The sequence below is a fragment of the Falco cherrug genome, chromosome Z (assembly GCF_023634085.1).
Source record: "Falco cherrug isolate bFalChe1 chromosome Z, bFalChe1.pri, whole genome shotgun sequence".
NCBI lineage: Eukaryota > Metazoa > Chordata > Aves > Falconiformes > Falconidae > Falco > Falco cherrug.
The window spans coordinates 74,651,602-74,671,626 of NC_073720.1; the positions used below are offsets into that span (position 1 = coordinate 74,651,602).

General features: G+C 45.5%; 1 protein-coding gene across 2 annotated transcripts; it reads right to left on the bottom strand.

Moving 5' to 3' along the window:
• Nucleotides 1-511: 511 nt before the first annotated feature.
• SLC46A2 (solute carrier family 46 member 2) lies at nucleotides 512-8,309 on the bottom strand. 2 transcript variants are annotated; one of them, XM_055699858.1, is made up of 5 exons: nucleotides 8,193-8,309; nucleotides 6,930-8,089; nucleotides 5,307-5,390; nucleotides 2,704-2,860; nucleotides 512-1,215 (listed from the first exon to the last, which is right to left on the bottom strand). In XM_055699858.1, the coding sequence occupies exons 2-5, from the start codon at nucleotides 7,996-7,998 to the stop codon at nucleotides 1,158-1,160; spliced, it is 1,368 nt and encodes a 455-aa protein (XP_055555833.1). In that variant the 5' UTR covers nucleotides 7,999-8,089; nucleotides 8,193-8,309; the 3' UTR covers nucleotides 512-1,157. The 2 variants fall into 2 exon arrangements, with proteins under 2 accessions (XP_055555833.1, XP_055555834.1); XM_055699859.1 differs by lacking the exons at nucleotides 512-1,215; nucleotides 2,704-2,860 and adding an exon at nucleotides 6,040-6,088 and having other exon boundaries at nucleotides 5,302-5,390; nucleotides 6,930-8,309.
• Nucleotides 8,310-20,025: the final 11,716 nt, after the last annotated feature.

A 20,025-nucleotide genomic window follows, 5' to 3' on the forward strand; every position in this document is an offset into this window, starting at 1 on the left:
ACTTGTTGCATCCTGGGCTTGAAATGAAGCTGCCTGATTTGCTTCCAGTTTATTTCAGTTACTGAAGGGCTTTTAACTTGCCTTTACTTAGCCCAGGATCTTGGAAGCCACTTACATGCTAATTGAAGTAACAAGATTTAAGACAAGAGAGTAAGTCCTGATCCCTCTGGAGCATGCCAGCCTTTTGAATCGTGTTTGACTTTAGCTAACATCATCTCATGCTAGTTGCTGTATTGTCTGAGGTTGCCTTTGGTAGGGGTTTCACCCCAGCATAAAGCTGGGGTAACAAGCTGACTGTTAACGGGTGTCAGTATCCCTACATCTTTGTGAAGCCTGTAGAAGTAGTGTGCTGCTGTTACCTGTTCTTAACGTGTTACAGGAGTAGTACATCCTGGTGATGTGAGTTGAAATGCCAGTATCAGCCCTTAAGTTGTAGGTGGCCTCCCATGAACTCTGTTGAAGCACTGCCAGGGACAGTAGGACAATCCTCCAGAAGTCAGGGGCACGAACATCTGTTCAGGAGTGTTTTATTGTAGGGATTACCAAAAATGTCTTAATCTTACATATTTTTTTTACAGTGGTATTTCTGTATTTAGCGGTCTTCTGCATAACATTGATCATCAGCTGGGCTGACACATCTTCCGTAGCACTTGGAGAGCAGGTGTGCCCTGCTGGCAACTGTGCATGTGCAGCACACAGCTTGTGGACCCCTGCTTCATCAGCCAAAGTCAGAACTGCCCTGAGGTTTCTGAATGAACAGACAAAAAGGAACTAATGGAAAACTGATCTTCTGCTTTCCTCTTCCACATTGAATGATGAGTCTAGAAACACTTATTATTTTTCTACCCTGTTCGTGTCCCTCTGCACTACTGCTAACCAGCCCAGCAGGAAAGCAAATGATCTCAAGATTGCTGGTGTGCAGTAGCCAATGCACATACTCTGCAAGACTATGTACTGTAGAAATCTCAAGGCACACTTCTTTGTCCTGGGTGAGCTCGGTGGCTGAGAGGCTGTGGCATGCTGTGAAATGGAAACAAAGTAAGATGCTTCCTGTAATGATGATAACCGTGGGGACTAACGCTTGGCAAACCTTCCGCTGTGTGGTAGCTCAGAGAGCTGACAAAAAGCAAAAGATGCTTTAGCTGGTACAGCCTCTGTCACTTGGTCAGAATCTCAAGGGAGCCAGTGGTTGAACGTTGTTTGATGGCCACAATGCTGTAAAGAGCAATAAAAATGCAGGTTACAAGAGAGCTAGCAAGCTGCTTTTTCAAATTAGTTTGCTTTTTTTCCCATCAGTTCTTTAGGTTAAACTTTGCTGAAGCATCTGGATCTAGCTGTGTGCTTGCATGATTCCTCTCAAGGATCTGCCAGCCTCTCTCTAAGTTACTTTTGTGTACAAGCAAGCGCTGTTTGTCATCTTTCAGACTTAAAAGTCTTAAGTTGTGATTGTGCTGATAATCGTGGTAAGTTCTATTTGGAGCCTGTATTAAAAAGCAGTTGAATAGCTAGCAGTGACTTGCTGTTAAAACAGCAGGGTTGTGCCTAAGAAGCAAGTCACTTGTGGCTGGAAAATACAAGGTAAGCAGAGCTGGGGAATGACGAGTGTGACGTAGTCTTTCCCACACTTCACACTTGTAGTACTGCTGACACCAAGTGTCAAATGTGTTCACAAGCCCAGAAAGCCTACGGTGCTCTGGATGAGGCAGAGCTGATGGTATAGGAGCTTTCTGTAGTGTTGCTTTTTCTTTTCCTATCTGAGTGATAACACTGAAGTTGGTATACATAGCAGAAAGTCTAAAAGCACTATTATTTTAAAAAAAATATATAGCAAAACTGGGCAAGAATTTTGCCTCGGATCAGACGTCAATCTAGACTAATACCTGCCTTATATATGAATGAAAATGTTGTTGCAGCATGGATTAAATACTGACATTATCCCTATTCATTTTAATATTCATACTAGAGGAGTCTTGCTGTTTCTAGTAATGCAATGAGCTGGAGTGTCTTGGAAGGGGGCGACAGTCGAAGTGGGATATGGAGGGAGATTCTTCAAAAAATCTGGAAGAGTAGGTGGAGCTGCTGTTTCAGCTTTCTCTCTTCAAATAAAGCTGGTTTTGTGCTTAAAACTTGTTCTTGAAATTGCACCTCTCAGTCACTCTGTAGCTGTACAGTTGGGCAAATTCACTGGGATCAGAAAAATAACCATTTCCTTCAGTGTGGTAATGATTTTTCTTTGAAAGAAACACCCGAGGGAGACTCAGATTACTCTTTTCTATCACAATGAGTAAGTAACCTGTAATGGATTTTGTAAAAAATGTTTTACTTTGTGTGGGATTATTCCCTCATTCTACTGATTACTGTTTTCGCAATATCAAGCTCTACATTTGTGTGAAGACTTTGTCCCCTGGGGTTATCAGCTCTTAAACTCTGCCAAACATTCCTCCTACAGCAATTCATATTACATTAGACGAAAAAAGATCAAAAACATTGGTTAGATCACTTGCAGGTTTCATTCTTTGAATCTCCTTGATATTTGTCAACTCATTTCTGTGAGATTTTTTTCTACCGATCTTTGTTCCCCTGTTTTTAAATTTAAAGAATGTTTTATTTTTCTTATCTATATTACACACTTTAGACCTAGGATCAGGAAGCAAGGAGAAAATACTGTATGTCCTTTTGGACAAAACCCTTCCTATCCCTTACCTTAAAGGGAGGAGACTCAGGCAGCCAACTAGAAAAGACAAAATGAAACAGAAGCTGCTGTACCAGTTCAGTGTGTTTTGATAGATCTTGTTGTAGACTGTAGATGTCACTACTCCTGTCGTGACTAAAGACAACTGCAGCATGACAAACACCTTACCTGTAAAACATGAAAATAGTTTGTTACCAGGGAGAAAAAACCAGCTCTGGTACCTCCCTGACAAATGCAGGACCACCACTGTGTGGAAGAGCAATGTGGTCATTGCTTCGCAAGTGCCAGATGGCACAAGTTTGTATCTGCTTCTGTTCTACACCAGAATTAAATGACTTTTCTCTCTTTTAAGCATAGAAACTAGAAAATTATCTGCTTAAACAATCTAGATGTAGAGGTGGCTGCTTGGAAGAGCAGCAATGAACCGAACAATAAGTGCTCCTTTTCCTAGGAGGTAGAAAAGCAGTCTTGGGCTAACATCTTTAGGACAGGAGAGGTTTTTAGTTCAGAATCTGCTTCTGCCCAAAGCTGGAAGAGTGGTCCACTGGGTTAATGTGGTAACAATGACTGAAACTGGGAGGTGAATCTGATTTGTATCATGTTCAGGGCAGAGGAAAGACAGAAACTGAATCCTAGTTGCAACAGCCTTTTTTTGCTGAAGTGCACCCTTCCCTTTCTGTGATGGTAAATGGGAGAAGGGGAAGTAACCCAGCTCTGCCAGGACGTGCAAACTGGCAGCAAGGTCAGGGCTGCATGCCAAGCTTGCTGCCCTGGCAGTCTTCTCCAGCTGCAGAGCACTAGTGCAGCGCACCACCTCACTTCAGGAGGCAACACTGCTGTCAGGGAGCAAGGGCTGCTCTGCCGCCTGGGCCTCCTCAAGAGCTGGTCTGCTACTGTGATCAGGTACAGCCTGTATGGCTTGTGGTGGAGATGAAAAACTCTGTTATGATTAATAATCATGATTAATTTGGGGTGTGACCTATGGTGTTTGTAGAAGGTAGGTGAGACTGCTACAGAGCACACTGGGGAGCTGAAGTACGGAGGCCTAGCAACAGACCCTGAGCCAAAGCTGACTTCTAGGTGAACCCACCAACCTAACATTATCTATATTTAGTATCCAATCATTAGCAAAATAAGCATAATCATTAGTGAAATATGTATGATTATTAGTGAAAGATGTAGCTTAGATAAAATATAATCATTAATGAAGACACAGTGAGTGCGTCCTTGCTTAGAGGCGGGTGGACAAGGCTGTGAAACCAGATGTTTGGCTTTGTTTGGAAACTGGTGGTTAAAATTCAGTAGATAAAGGGAGCTCCCTTTGTTCCTCCCTGAGCCCTGGCCAGTCTTCGGTGGGATCTGGGAGTGAAACCAGATGTTTCTGCATTTGGAATGATGTGAGCTTGTTTATTCAACAGTATAAAAGCTGGACCCTCTTGCAGCAACTTTGGAGACCTCACCTATGAAGGGACGCCCTGCGTGGGACCTCTCAGTGCGGGGACAGGCTCTCCAAATCCTCGCTGCAGCAGGGGCTCCGCAGCGACTGCGGGTCTGGATCATGGTAATGTATTAGGGCAATTGGCAATGTATGTATCTTAATCACTGTACCTAACCGTGAGTAGTAATGATTGGGCACATTGCCTCGCTTATCTGTTCTATTGCTTGAATCAGGCTATCGTAGGCTAATCCTTTGTGTGCGTGTATATTGCCTTATTTTCTATGTTAATTTAAAATAAAACAGTAAATCAAGGTTATTTTCTGTATTGGGGTGTGTGTGTGCTATCTATTGACCCCGTTGGTTGGCAGAACAGGAGCACAAGCAGTAGGACCGAACTGGTAACAGAGCAGTGTTGTGTTCGTATGGCAGAAGGGAAAACGATGAAAGGATGGCTGTGGGAGCATGCTTGGAGGAGGCACGAGCAGTCATGGGCCTGAGCTGCTATTTGAATGCATGGCAGTCCCATCTGTTGTGTCTAAACCCAATGCACTGGGATAAAAATGGTAGCCTTCAATATGTTGTAAAATACATACATTTTACGATTTTCTAATATATTTTTAATAGAAAATAATTTCAGCTCCAGTTTACTAAAGAAAGTCAATTTTTATGCAAAGGCTATTTTTTGTTGGTTAAATCATGGTCAGGCTGGAACAAATTGCGAGGTAATGCTTGTAGATGTGTAGAGAACGTAACTGAAAAAAGAATCTATCCCTCCCAAAACTGGAAGTAAGAGCAGCCAAACATAAATGGTGTGAATATCATAGTGCTTCAACCCAACATCATCTTCTCTTGGTTTTCCTTGGAGTACTGTTGTTTTTGAGCAGCACCTCAGACACTTTCCTTACCTTTGAGCTGCATACCGATAGTAATCTGAAGCACGAGCTGAATATTTTGTGTAGATAAATGATGATGATGCAACCAAGGGTGAGAAATTTGGATGTGACAGTCTTGTCCTGCAAGTTTCTTAGCTCTTCCCTTCCCATTTGTGCTACCAGCTGTTCTGGTTTTATTACGCAAAGCACAGATTGCAGCAATAACTTACCTTTTGCTTTGTACCTTAGGCTGAATGGAGGGATTTGGGGTTTTTTTGATCAGTAAGGTAACCAAAGTACTTACCATAGGAGGATCCTTCAACGTGCTTGGATATCATGGACCTGATAGTTGGTAAGGGTATGAGGGCAAAAAGCATCACTGCCCGTGCTGCAATGCAATGAATATGTCATTATCATCTGTACCTTCAACAACCACTGCTTTTGAAGACCACATGCCTCTGGCTTGGGAGGGCCTTTGCTTCACCTTTTCTTGTCCCTTGAGTACCAGAAAGAGGTATAAATTTTTGGTAGGAGCGTAGAGTCTCACTTCATCCAAACGATGGTGGATAAGCCACCTATTGCTCCCACTAGCAGAGGTACTTTGCCCAAACCAGCTGTGGTCTATAGCAGAGTCCTCTGAGACCCTGAGGCTGACTTGAGTCTACCCAGCGGAGGGAGCACCCCATGCTATAGGGCTTTGGCAGATAACTTCATAACACTACAGCTGTTTTCTGTCTCAGTGCTTTTGGCTTGCAGTTTTTTAGGCTTTCTCTAGTATGGAAACTCTTAGGGAGCTGGAATTAACTTCCTGTCGGCAGAACCGGCCTCAGTGAAGACCTGGTCCATGTCTAGCGTACCAAGTTGTTACTGCAATGCAGGGAATAAGCATCCTGCAGTGTAGCAGCATGTATTCGTAGTGGACTCAATATTAAACAAGCATTTTTTATTTTATTTTTTTTATCTTTTGTTCCCTAGCCTGATTGCTTAAACAAAATATCACTCAATGTTTGCTTTAGTACGCAAGTATAATATCCTACCGTCTTTCCCTTTAGAATAATTTCCTTTGATTTTTCAATTTCTCATTCCCTGTAGGAGCAGACAGAAAAATCACTTCAGGCCATTTCTCTTAGATAATTTTCTCACTTGCAGAAGCAAAACCTCAAAGCCACGCAACACATGATACTCTGTCAGATATGAATAATCCATTTCACTGCCACAATGGATGCAGTTCTTGGGGTTTGTTTTCTGTGTTTCTGCAGAGGTTACCTCCCAGCAATAAACTTGCCTTTCCTTTATTGTGGGATGCTGCCTCATCTATTGTTACCTCTGTCATTTATGTAGTGCAAGGTTTGTACATGACATTATTATGATATTTTAGTTGCTAAAGCAGCTCCAGTGTTTCACTGTTAAGTTTCCTATTGGCTGTAAATACCTTAACGTAACAAAAATAAATCATACCTCAAGATGTTTGCTTAATAGGAAACCTTTGCCAATTTATTTCTGTTGTAGCCTTAAGCCTTTCCTCACAAGAAGCAAGTGCTTCCCATTAATGCAGCAGCGTTTTCCAACTAGTACAGGGAGCCAGCAACAATTCCCACTGCCCCGTGGTGTGAGCGTTGTTCCCCTGCTCAGATCCGGGTTATGATCAAGTGATGAATTACAAGTCAACTGACCTTAAACTAAGCCTCAGCAGGAGCGCATGCCTTATCTGGGTATTGTAGGGTGCTGAGTCTAAGAGTACAAAGGGAGATATGGGGAGAGGGGAATGATACTAAAGCTCTTTCGGAAATTGTTCCTGTGATGGTCTGCTTAGCTCCCTGCTCCCAAACTCCTGGTGAAGTAGTGAAAAAGCTCTCCTCCTGACACCAAAACACCCCAGCCCCTTTCTCAGGGTGCATTCACTTGTGCAACTGGCTGTTTGACTCACCGATGTAGAACATGAACGTCCACTGCATGAAGGCCATGATAAGGATGCCAGCGCTGAAGGATGCCACTCCAATCATGACCATAGTAATGTCCCTCAGGTATTTGGAGAACACAAATACCCCTAGGAAGCTGGTGACAAAGATCGCATACCCAGCAGCATTGCCATAGCCAATCTCCACGGCATTCCAACTTAAAGGCTCCCTGAGCAAGACGAGTGGGAGTACATTCATTGCACCAACCACAGCAAGGTCGTAGAGGACTGCTGCCACAAACAACAGGATGATGATGAGTTTTGAGGGGGATACTGAAGTGGAGCTGCCGCTCTCTGAAGGCTGGGAACTGCTTGCTGCTGCTACTCCTGTGTGGACTGGTAGCTGGCTGCCTACCTCCTCTGCACTCTTAGCTTTGGCTGAGCAGGAAGCTGCTGGCTTGGGGACTATCAGGACAAAAATGCTGTAGAGGAGGCAGAAAGCATAGCAAGCGATGCTGCAGCCCACCAGCACAGTGCCCTCTTGATAGTGGTCACTGAAGCCAACAAAGAGGTAGCCAGATGCCATGCTTCCAAGAAAGCCAGCAAGGCCATACACCAGCTCAATAATGGTGAGCCGCAGAGACCTCCTGCTCTCGGAGGACCCCAGGGATCCCAGAGCCATGATGCCTGCCCAGAGTGTGGTGAAACCGCCCATCAGCCCATCGAAGGCAGCAGCCCCATACATCACCTCTATCGGCCAGCCCAGCAGGAGCAGGAGGAGTAGGAGAGTTTTGGAACCCAAATAGCCAAGAAGAGGGAAGCAGATGGGGATCTTCCGATGCATCCTGTCCCCCAACTTGGACAAACCATAGGCTGACATCAAGGGACTCAGGCCCAGGACTATGTTGTAGATGATATAAAAATTAGAGATAGCCTTCTGCTGAGCATCTTCCAATGCATGTGAAGGAGTGGTGGTGTTGGTCTGGTTGTAGTAGTTCTTCACCACCAGCAACAGTGCCGTGTCATAGAAGGCGCTGGCCACTTGGGAACCTGCGACCACTGGCTCAATCCATGTCCTCATCACCGTCACCCCCACCATGCTGCTGGCAACTGCCTCTTCCTGGGAACGGCTGTTGTCAAGTAGAAGCGCGGGAGGAAGGGCTCTTCAGAAGCTCAGCTCTGGACACATGCTTGGAGAGGAGCAGTGGAGGTAAAAACCAAAGTCTGACTGGCTGCACAGAAGCAGAGAGTTGTGCAAGAGATGATCTGGCTGGGAGGGTATTTGCACCTCACCTTGCTACGTATATGCATGCCTGCATATCCTTGTGCTGCTCTGATCTTCAGCCCACACACGAGAGACTTCTGTACAGCTGGAGAACGCCCTGCACTTGCCGACTGCTGCTGCTTCTCTTCCTGGTACAATTTCAAGAGTCAGATGACCCAGGAGGATTTCTCTCTTCCAGTTTAGGAAGTGAAAATGCCATGACCAAGTACTTGCTGCAATTTGGGGTGGTGATTTGTTTGTTTGGGCTTGGTTTTTGGTTGTGGGTTTTTTTTTTCCTTTTGACACCCTTCATATGTCAGAGGACTCTCAAGGTGACTGCAGGGTCGAGGGATGGCTGTGTGCTTTTTTTGTCAGGTAATTTGTGAATTCCCCTTACTGCTAGCTCTTTTTCCTTTCTCCTACATAAATATGTTGTTGGCTCTTCTTGCTTTTACCTGATACTGTCTGCTCTGTTGCTGCATCGTGCCCCTTATGTCATTGTTTCAGTAACACAGTCAGGAAATTACACCAAAAAGAAATTAAAAGGGAAAAAGCCTATTTTGGAAACCAGCCTCCCACTGCTGCTACTTTGCCTGCTATGTCCTTTGGCTTTACAATGTGGGAATTTCCAAGAGGAGGAGAAAAGTCCCAATTTACTCAAAGGCATAGGTGACTGCTCCACCCCAGTCATCAGCCAACTGAGCTGGAGGCTGAGGTGGATGGGAGCCCACCTCCAGGGAAGCATTTTCTAGTCTCAGCTTCTCAGGGCCGTGGCTGTGACTCTCTGCAGTTGCTGATGCCACATAAAGCTTTGCAGCTTGAAATCAGCCTCTGATTTTGCTGCTGCCCAAGGGGATCAAGCAAAACAACCCACCTCAAGTGGCTTTGGGTCCTTGCGGGCACAATGGTGTGGCTGGCCAGAGGCACAAGAAGTTCTTGGAGCAGGATATGGTGCAAGCAGGCCACCAGCTCCAAGGAAGATGCTTGTGGTCACAGCTGGAGGAAATACTTGGAGGATATTTGACAACCTCAAAAATGCTAACTTAAATGATAATGATCTCATTCTGCAATGGTTTAGTGAATCATAACAAGCAGGATAACAATCTGTTCTATGGAGAGTTATAATGATTACTTTAAAAAATAAATTAATGATTAATTTGCAAGAACAATGTTAAAACCTCTAACTGTTGCACTCTTGATTCAGGTGACATTTACCGAGTGCCTGTGAACTCCTGGCTCAAGAGTTTAATTTTTAACACTCTTAGTTCAGTTGCGCAATATTTTTTGGTTTATATTTCAATTCAAGGAAAAAGGGTCCCATGAACTAGGAGGGAAAAGAGTGGTGAATGGACTGCTAGAATGATTTGTGGTTTCACCAGAGAGTTTGGTTTTTTGTCAGGCCAAAAGACTCCAAGTCATCTGTGAAATGTAATATGGCTTGTTCCAACAGCTGGCTTTTTTTCTCCCTGATTTTCTGCAAAATGTGTCTAGTTTCTTTAGTTTTTATTCAGAAGCGGGACAAATCTTTTTCTCCAAACCCTGGAGTATTTCCAGAGGATGAAAATTCCAGACAGCCTTACTGAAAACCCCAAAGCATCAGCCTGTGACCAGTTAAATCAACAAACGCAACTAGAGGAACTGCCACATTTCACTTCACTCAGGGAGCCCCATGTCTTCCACCAGATATTAGAGGCAAAGATAAATGACGTTGTCCCATTTAAGATTCTATTTGGGACATTAGTTATCTTGGAGTGCAGAGGTATGTTACAGGCACTACACTTGAGAGACTGCAGATCTGTTCAGCTCTTAAATAAGGGATATTTCCCCCCTACACTCTGTTGCACGTACAGGCTGCCTGGCCTATTCATCTGACACACCTGACATTTCAGTGGTACTGTGTTATGCTTAATGCTACTCAGGCCCAGATAGCTAATGAACTGTGCTAAAGGCAATTAGTGATCTCATGAATTACATATATATTTCCAGGACATTCTGAGTGTTTGTTCACATTAAATGTATTTTAGAGCTAGTTCTTGTGAAAGCATATAATTCCATGTCAGTAATTGCAGAACAGTGAGTGCTAAAGTAAGAGTTTAACCCAGGCTCCACACTATTTCCCACTGCAAAATACTTTTCATGAATATCATATTCATTTGATGCCACAAAGACTTCAAAATTACTATTCCCTAGCATCAGCTTTTCCATGGGGCCCAGTTCTCATATTACTAATATTTATAGGGACATTTGCATCCACTTTAAAACATGTTTGTGCTCCATAAACACAGTGGAGCCTTAAAAGCCTTAAGAGAGTGGCTCTTGACATTTTAAAAAAATGCACCTACAGAATCACTGAGACTAGCCTAAAAGCAAAAATACACTCGTGTAGCCTGCTGGAAAAGGAACACATTGTTTTAGGACATGCCTCTCTAGACTTGTCCTGTCTGCAGGCTCATTAGAGGCCCAGTCAGCACCATGTTTCACCAGCTATTGGACATTTGTCAGTTTGGCTGAATAAAGGTGTTTAATGTCTCCCTGGGGCAATATTATACATGCCTATACAGTATTGCTTTTTCTTTTTTTATACCATTTATGACAGTTAAACCACTTTTTGCTTAAATCTCAGTTTTGCTGTAGGGATTTCAATATGCTGGGGCAGCCAAGCTTGGCTGGTACCAGCATTGTGGAGCTTGGTCTTCAGCATTCCTTGTCTGAAAAGGTTCTTTTGACATCTAGGACTGCAATCCAACGTGGGTGTGTTAAGCCCTCTTCATCTCCGTTGCCTAAGCCTGCTGATGGGCTCTGTGATTTACAGTCTGTGGCTGGCAAGACAGTTCACCTCCAAGGTGATAAAGCAGCTCTGTAGCTCCTTCTCTTCCTTGGTATGTGCAGATAGTCCTGATGCACGCTGCAGCTTCATGGCAGTAGCAAGGCAGGGAGACACAACTGAGGACTGGGAAGTGCCCAGTCTGAGCCCAGATGGAATTGTGGTTGTGTTATGGCACTGGAGAGAGGGAGAGCTGGTTAAAAACACTGGGGAAAAGCAGTTATTTCAGTGATGACCTGTTTTCGTTTGGAAAATATGTCTTTGTCATAAATGACCACAGACTGCAGTGCTCAAGGCATGCTCTTTCTCTTTGTGGTTTCGGAGGCTGGCTTCCTCACTAGCTGGCGTTTAGTTATATATTGCCCCCGTCCTCACACGGTGCACGGTTCTGCTCACAGAGCAGGGGGAGGTGGAGAAGGACCGGAGGCTGCACAGAAAGCTGAGTGCATGGGGCAGGTGGAGCAGCTCCTGGCAGCCCTGGATCACCACAGGGATGTGACATCCTTGTCCATCAAGGCAGTTGTCCTGTGGGATCCAGACCTGCCAATGGTAGACACTAATGCCTGGATGTAAAAGGCTACCCCAGCAGCCTTGTTGCACTGGCTCTGGAAAACGACATCCAGGCTGTTTGGAAACTCATGATGCTGGTGCCAGTGTCTGTAGCACAAAGCTGTTAATTTCAGCACTGGCATAATAAAATGCAGGACCATGCCCTCAAGGGTGCACCCTGAGGTGTCTCAGATACTGAGATCCCTGGGCCAGCAGTCTGGTGTCAGGAGCTGCAGCACCACCAGACATGTTGGAATCACCTGTGGGGAGATCAGCTCTCCTCTGCTGCTCCTGGGAGGAAGAGGAAGCCCAGGCCACAGGCGGTGTGAGCATGTGGTGCCTCGTTCTCCCATGCCTGGATGCCGCACTCTCTGTCTCACACGAGCAAACAGGCTGCAGAAAAGCTGGAGAACAGATTTTCTCCATGGAGAAACCTCATGGGGTGCACTGAAGCAAGGTGAGGAGGGGTGACCCTGTGCCAGGGCAGGGGAGGTCAACCAGCCTTCCTTTGGAAGAAGCTGCTGCTCCCTGTCACTTTGAGAACAACATGGGACAGCAGTGAGGAGCTGGAAGCAGCAGCACTGTCCAGTTTCCTTTGGGACAGATGCTGGCTGACCAAGTAGCACCAGAAACCTGTGTTGTCTTGCTTTCACCCTGAGGTGTCATGTTTTTGTCTATGTTTCTCATTTCAGAGTTTGCTGCTTACCTGGTTTGTCTGAGTCTCCTGTGGGCTTCTCCCTCTGCTGGGAAGACAAAACACAGCATCCTTGACACACTTTTTGTTGATCTGGCTTCTTTTTTCTTTAGCTTGAGGAATTTGGGCGATCAACATTGCTGACAGCTGTGTACCTTAACATTAATCCTCTCCATGGAAGCAGGAAAAAAAGCTTCTTGTGGTACCTGGTGTCTGCCTGATCAGCTGGAACACAGAACGAATCCTACTGTAGTTCTTAGATAAGCCCCAGATAATCCTGGTGCTAAATGATATTTTTTGTGTGCATATCCTCCTTTTCATTAATATTCCTGTGTTTTTTAAATTGTTGTCAACATATATGGCTTTGGCATGGAAGCATTGCAAAGTTCAAGAGTGTGCAGGCAGCAATGGAGTTGAGAAATGGGATGAAATAAACCATCCTAGAAGCATAGCTTAAGCAACCCTACGTTGAATAAAGCAAAATTGGACAGTCTGGAAAAAATGAAATAACCATAGCAAAAATATGACTATTAAAAAGTTTTACTACTGGACGAACTACAGTCAATAATCTGTAAAAACTTGGTTCAAAATCAAAAACTGTCCTCGGCTTCCAAAGCGTTCTGCAAAGCTATTTAGAAATAATTTTGGTTGTCTGCATCACATTTTCATTTTTTATGTAGGTCTAGAAACTTTTATGGCAATGGTGAATGGGTACCAAAAAGATTTCAAACAGATTTCAATAATAATAAATCTGTGAAAAGGCATTAAGGGTGATTAAAAGCTCAGTAGAAGAAGGAGTGTGTGAGTAAATTTGACTTGGGATTTATAAGATTGGAGAGAAACTATCTGTTAAGTGTGGGTGTGAATTAGAGGACGCAGAGCATATTGGAAAGGTTAATGTGGCAGAATAAGGGAGGAAAAAGAAATAGTAAGCTACCCATCCATGTGGAGTGAGCAGGGAGGGAGAAGAAAAGAAGAGCAAGGGAAAAAGGAGCACTAATTTTTTCTGAGCTGGTAAGACCTTTGCTAGATAACTCAGCCCTAGCCAGGTATAATTAGAGGGAGTAAGTATCTTTCCATAAGCCTGCAGCTCCATGGAGGTGAGAATAGCAGCTGGCAGAGGACGTCGGGGCAGTGGAGAGAAAAGGGATGAATCCACTCCATTTTCTAGGGTGAGAGATGGAAAAATTCAAAAGCATCATAAATGCTTAAAGGTACAGGCTCTGCTTTGTGCATTGTGTAAGGCATAGTGCTTTTTGAGGAAAGGAGGGAAGATAAGCTATTCCTTTAAATCTTAGTTCTTCTGGAGGCACCTTTGCCTGGTAATCCAGCTGGTTTTACTTGACATATCTCAGATCAGCCCTTTGCATGGCTAAATTTACATTTTGAAGGCAGGTAAACCAAGCGCTGAAGCCATCACCTGCAGTAAGTCCTTAGTGACACTCACCCCAGACATTCAGAGCAGGCAGATGGTAACTCATACTCTGCTAGGCTAGATCCTGAGCACAGGAATTGGCAAGAAAGATTAACTATGGTTTTAGTCACTTGGATCTTTAAATTTTCCAGGCTATTTTATGCACAACGTCCTGACAAACATATTCAGGTCGTTTGTTTAAAAAACCCTAAGAAACCACATGCATGACTGAAAAGCTCCAGATGCTGCAGCACACTCTGGTGACATTTATGAGCCTTGACACCCTTTTTTGCCATGTGGCAAGTCTTCCAGTGAGAAGTGTTTACTGGACCTCTGCAGCTCAGAAATAAAAACCACAAGAAACTTGATAACAAGCTCTCGAAGCACCATCTGTTCAGGGCCACGAAGGTCCTCCACGGGCCACTCACAAGCTGCTCAGTGCAACTGGTGGTGGCTGCTGAGCCCAGCCCAAGCTGGTTTCAGGGTGTGAGGTTGCATGGCAGTACCTATCACTGTTTGTCTCACTCCTCAGTCGATGCTGGGGACTTCCAGGTGACCTGGTGTCACAAGGCACAGCAGGTAACAGGGATAACCCCATTTTTTTAACACGTGCTGCAGCCACGCCTGGCTAATTATCCAGATGGCAGGCTGAGCATGGGGGCACTTGTCTGGGGCTGGCAGGGTGGAGAGATCCCTGGGACAGTAGGGAAAGGTGTCAACATCCTCCATGAGGGTGGCTGGGAGGCTATGGGGGACCATGTCCATACCCACTTTGCTGCAAGGCAGTAATGGAAGAAGACACCAATGGTAATTTTTTTCAAGATGAGGGAGCAGGCAAGGCAAGCTGCAGACCCCGCACTGGAGGACACCTCCCTGGAAAACAGCAAGGGCTGCTGAGGCTCTGCAACCCCATGCAGAGGTGTCGGCACTGCTCGACCCACAAGGAAGATGTGTCTTGGGTTCCCCAGGCCCGCAACTCTGCATCAGACAAGGAGGAAGCTCCAGAGTCTGGAGAAAGTTCATGTAGATAGGGCAATGCAGGTCTCTTTGCATGCTACTCAGGAGAATTTTAGCTAGCACCCTCCTAGGCAGCTAGTGGATGAACAGTCTTGGCAGATTTTGTGTATCCTTAGGACTCTGGTATGTGTATAAAGACATTAATGGGACTTAAATATTGCACATTTTCTCCTTCCTCTGAAGGGTCCCTTTGTATCTGCAGGAAATTTTGGAGTTGAAGAGAGGTATTGGGTAAAATGTACCAGGGAAACAAGAAAGTCCAGGCAGCTTTCCAGCAATATTGTTGCTGCTAAGTTTTTCCAGGCTGCAGTTCTTCAATGTCTAGCAAGCATGAATAAATACATATACAGTTATACATTTTAAGCTACGTGGCAAGACCGCTGCTGTTACTGGTGTTTACTATATTCCGTTGCCCTTTCATTTCAGCACTCTGGGGTATTCAAAGCTTTGCTGAGCTAAGACTACACTTTTATGGCCTGTTGCATAGCCCATTGTTACATTGCCCATACTGTTCAAGAGCAGCACCGCTTCTTCCCACTACAACCTTCGCATTTCCTTGTGAGTTCCTCTGAGTGGTTTTGTAACTCCTGCTAACTGCACACAGTGGGTGGAGAGACATGTCCCAGCCACTTTACCCATTTCAGCATGCCTTTGTGCAGTGCACCTCAGTCACCACCTGAGTGCTACTGATGCCCTTGAAAGGAAGACTGCCAGTGGCAGTCACCTCCAATGGACTGCTAACACCTGATGAGCTTCCTAGTTGTTGCAGGACCTGAGACACTTATTTGAGAAGACACAGCTGAGGGCTTTGGCAAGTGCATGCTCTTCCCTCCAGAAGACCTTGTTTTTCTTGTTCTGCTGTAGATGAGGTTGCTTTGCTGTTGCGGGGCTTGGATCATGTGCAGATGTTGTGGCCTTGTGCCTCTCGTTGCCACATGTGATGCACTTCCACACCATCACTTTACAAGGGGCAGTATCTATCACTTTCAGGGATTTTGTGTTGAATGTCACCTCCAAGATGCCAGTGGGAGTTGTTACCAGCTAACAAGTCCTCCTGGTCATAACCTTTCTGGCACCCTCTGCAAGGACACATAACCAGGGCAGCCTAGGGCAAAGCAGGTAGATGCCTACAGAGTAAACCAAGGCAGTGACCTCTCTGACATTTAAAACCACACTGATTTCATACTTCTGTCCAGGAAGGGAACAAGCAATTAAGCAAGATTTGAAAAATAAAGCCTTTTGGGGCACTGAAATGCTGTTTTGATCTTTTAGTGCTGGGGCATCCTGATAATAAATTCCTTGGAAACAGCTTGGAAAGCTTAGACAGACTATATTGATTTATCTTTTAATTTATAAACTCAAAAGAATCTTCATGTCGATAAATCACAGGGCTTATGAGCAGTGAAATTGTTCAGCTATTTCCTGGCTCCCTTCTGCTGAAGTCTCAGCAAACAGTGGCCAAGAAGGACAGCTGACCTGAATGTTGTCCTGCACCACCGTAGTCTGGACCCAGCAGCATGAGAGACCCATGCTGTAACTGGCAGAGTTTTTTGTCTGGTTAGACAGCTTGTGTAAATATGCTTTTTGCCATATACCTTCTCAAACGTCGTCTGAGCGTGCTTTCAGTTGGCTTCAGAAATGCCTCCCTGCATGAAAAATTCCCATCAGCAAGATTTTCCTTTACTTATCTTTCTTTTTTCCACTGTTCGTACCACTCTTCTCTGACCTGCATTACTTACCCCTCCTTTCCCTCCATTCCTGCCAGAAATTCTTGCTTGCTTTATACATCAAGTCCTACAATTTGCAATTAACTTACTCTTGAAAAACACCCTCTCCACCTCATGCAAGCTCAGTCTACCTTTCCTGCAGCACTCCATGGCTGGAGCTTGGCTCACTTGTTTTCCTCAAACACAGCATTAAAAAGAAGCTATAGTCATGCCCCTTTTGACATGAATAATGCAACCAAAAGAAGTTTTTTTTTTCACCTGGCCCTCCCCCCAACACCATTTCAAGTCAAGCCCACTAACATACCCGCATCATTTTATAGTGCATTGGCACAAGCTCAATCCATGGGCTTCCAGCTGAGGTCACTGCCAAGTAGCCCTCAAAGAACACAGTCTTTAGAGGTATTTAGGTATCAAAGTGCTTTGGTACATTTGGATCTGGTCCACTTAAGGTTCAGCTCCTGGGTCTTGGTGTATCCATCTTCCATGGGGTGCTTTGGCAAAGAAGTGTAAATCCAGTTGAATACCTGAGGAGATGAAACCGGCCTGGGAGAGACCCCAATTGGAGGCTGATGGGGCCTTGCAGTGGTGGTCAGTCAGGACCTGTGGTTGGGGACTTGGTCTGATAGAGGGTTTTTTCCATCCCTTGAGGCTCAGTGGAAGCAGAGTGAGATACCTGTGCTCATGGAAGTCATCTAGTCTTGCTGCCCAAAACCAGCCATGTTTTGGATGTGAGTAGCCTCATATCAAAATGAGAAGGGAACAGCACAGGGCAAGGAGATGGCAGGGAGCAGGAAACAGTAATACTGTGAAGGTGTGGGTCCACCTTGGGCCGGTGCTGTACCACAAAGCTGCACTCCTAGAAGTAAACAAGCTTTACCAGGGAGGGAGCAAGCGTCCTACTTCAGCACCTCCCTTCTTTCGCTCCAATTAAGTAGGGCTGAATACTTTCTGGCTCCTCTACACAATGTGGGAGTGACAAAGCTCCCTGGCAAGTTAATTCCCACTGTATATCAGGAAAATCCACCTTTCTGCATGGCAATGCTGCTTCGCCGAGACACGCACTCTCACCCTCCTTTCTAATGACTGGTTAATTTGAAGCCTTACACAAGTTCCGTGAAATGCTGCTTCACAAGGGTTATGTCATCATCCATGTGTTTTTGCTAGCATTTTCCTGGCTTCTTGTGTTTCAGTTGCAGCTTGAGGACTTGATGCTCATTTTAAGGTAAGGCTGAGAGAGTTCAGCTTTCTCAGATACAACAAGAGGAAGAAGTGCTTGCTGGGGCCCTTTGTACATAAGCGTCCTGCCCGACTCTAAGCCACAGCCTCTTGTCAGTGTCACCCCAAGGGGGAATACACCACCCTGGTCTGTCTGCTGCAGACCAACATGAAACCCTCCTGTCTTCATGAAGCTGTTTCCAGCTTCCTACTCTTCCCCCTGGCCCTGCACACACCTTCCAGGTCAGCAGCAGTCCCCACAGTGACTGTTTTGCATGCCCAGTCACAGTCCTTCACCAAACTGCCTGCTGAGGCAATAGAGTTTGCAGTTGCTCCCAACAAGGACTGGCTGGGAGGTCTGGTGCACCCCATGAGCTTGTACAGTAGGAGGAGGCATGCCTGGGGCGCTGAGTGAGCATGCTAAGCACAGCAGCATTTTCTAGGGTCCCCATCCCAGCCGTCTCCCCCTGGGAAGCTCATGAGATGTGCCACGGCTCTTCTCCTGATCCTTTGCTCATCCCGAAGGGCTTGCTGTGTTAGTAACACGGGTGATATCGTAGCGAGCTTAGCCCTGGTAGGCGCTGTGACTGGTCCATCAGTCAGCACATCTATCCCAGACACTGGCTTCCAGGGGAAGTCCTTGGAAATTAAGGTCTTCCCATGGTCAGTGCGATCCATCCTCCAGATGTCACTGCTGCTGCACAAATCCCTGCCCTGCAATCCTCATGCAGTTTGCTGTAACAGGCTATATAATAAAGTAGCTTTGCACAATTTTTTTTCTTCCTTCGTTAGTTTTTCTCACTGCTACTGCCACATTCTAGGTTGGAACAAGGCCCGAAACATTTCCAGCTTCTGGTGAGACACCACCTTGGATTCACTGCAGAGATGACAGATGCCTGGGACTGGGCTGGAGTGCTCACACTGATGCCACATTCAGTGCTTACTGTAAAAGCCTTCTTCCTGATGACCCCATTGATAAAGCAGTGGGTTACGTTTCCAGTTAATCAGGGCTCAGCCAGAGCTAGCAGCAGACCCTGAGATCTGGACGTCCGGATGGCATTTTGGGTATCTTCTGTTGCTTCTTAGTTTTTTTGGTTGTTAGTTTGTTTTTTAATTTGGTGTCCCTGTCCATCCATCTGCCCTGCCCCACCCCCCTCCCCCCGTACTATTGCTGATGTGACAGGATAGCCCCTGCCCCCCTGGTCTTGCACCACTGAAATGCTGGGATGCTGTTCAGTCTTTAACTGACTTGTAACTAACCGTAACTCAGGGGGAGGTTTCCTGGACTGCCTGTCCTAGTCAATTCAATGACTAGGACATAACTGAAAGTCATCTTTAGTGCTAATGTCCACACTAGCATTAATAGCTCTGGTCCTGCCTAGTCCTGTCCTCCCTTGCTACAGTTTGTGGTGCTCTGACTCGGCTTCCTTACACTACAGACCTTGTTTGTAGGTTTTTTTTTAATCTCCTGCTCCCACTCACAACTGAAAACACTGTACTGAGTGCTCTCCCTCCTTTTAAAGCCATTTGTCAGGCCTGCCTCTGCAGAGATCCTTTGCCTCTCCATTTACTTTTCTGTTGTGCTGAGGCCTTTTGAAGCCACCTACATCTATTGGAGGTGCAATATCCTCACCTTATATGGGACTATGCCTGAAATGATGGATAAATGGCTCTTTTATAGTGCTTCACTACTTTGTAGAAATATTCTAAAGCTTGGTGCGTGCCATTTTGATGACAGGGATTTTAGATATCCTACGTGTGTGTTATTAAACAAATACCAACAGCTGGTAACAGCAGAATGCATTGCAAAACTTCCTGAGCTGCTGCCACCCCCTGGTGTCACTGCATTACTTTGGCAACGCCTAAACGCTCCCCTGCACATGTCCCATTTCCACTTTTAATTCTCATAGAACCCAAAGGAGAGGTCTGGAAGGGGTTCCCTTTCCCACTGTGTGCCAGCTAGTCCAATAAGCTATCCCTCTTAGCACAGAGCAAGGAAAGGCAAAGGAAGACAGAAAGCCTCTTCTGTGTTGAGAAGACAATAACCTCTTTTTCTTCTTAGAGACCAGGACTGGGGGGTAAATTTTCAGGCTTGTTTTCTAATCCATTTTCTGACTATCAGCAGGATATTCTAACTGCAAAGGAAATCCACATCTGATGTTGAGATGAGAAATGTAGGCATTTCTTATACTGCTTGCACAAGGGAGAAGAGGGCTCATGGCTACAGAGAGTGCAGGCTGAATTGCTGCACTTGGCTCTAGCCAAGTCCCACCAAATCATCGGAGTCCTGCGCCTCCTCCTGTGGGCTGTGGAGCAGGGTTATATTTTAAATGCCAGGCTATTCCCGGCACAGGGAGGAGCAGTGGCATGAATCTGCCCAGTTCCCAACAGGTCCCTGTGGCTGTTCTGCAACCGCCATGTA

What these genes read in the sequence shown, in the direction of transcription:
- SLC46A2 (XM_055699858.1), bottom strand. Translation starts at nt 7,998, where the DNA reads ATGGTGGGGGTGACGGTGATGAGGACATGGATTGAGCCAGTGGTCGCA. An exon ending in GACGTTCATGTTCTACATCG is followed by an intron (nt 5,391 to 6,929) that starts GTGAGTCAAACA and finishes ATTGCATTGCAG; the next exon opens with CACGGGCAGTGATGCTTTTT. An exon ending in CGTTGAAGGATCCTCCTATG is followed by an intron (nt 2,861 to 5,306) that starts GTAAGTACTTTG and finishes CATGTTTTACAG; the next exon opens with GTAAGGTGTTTGTCATGCTG.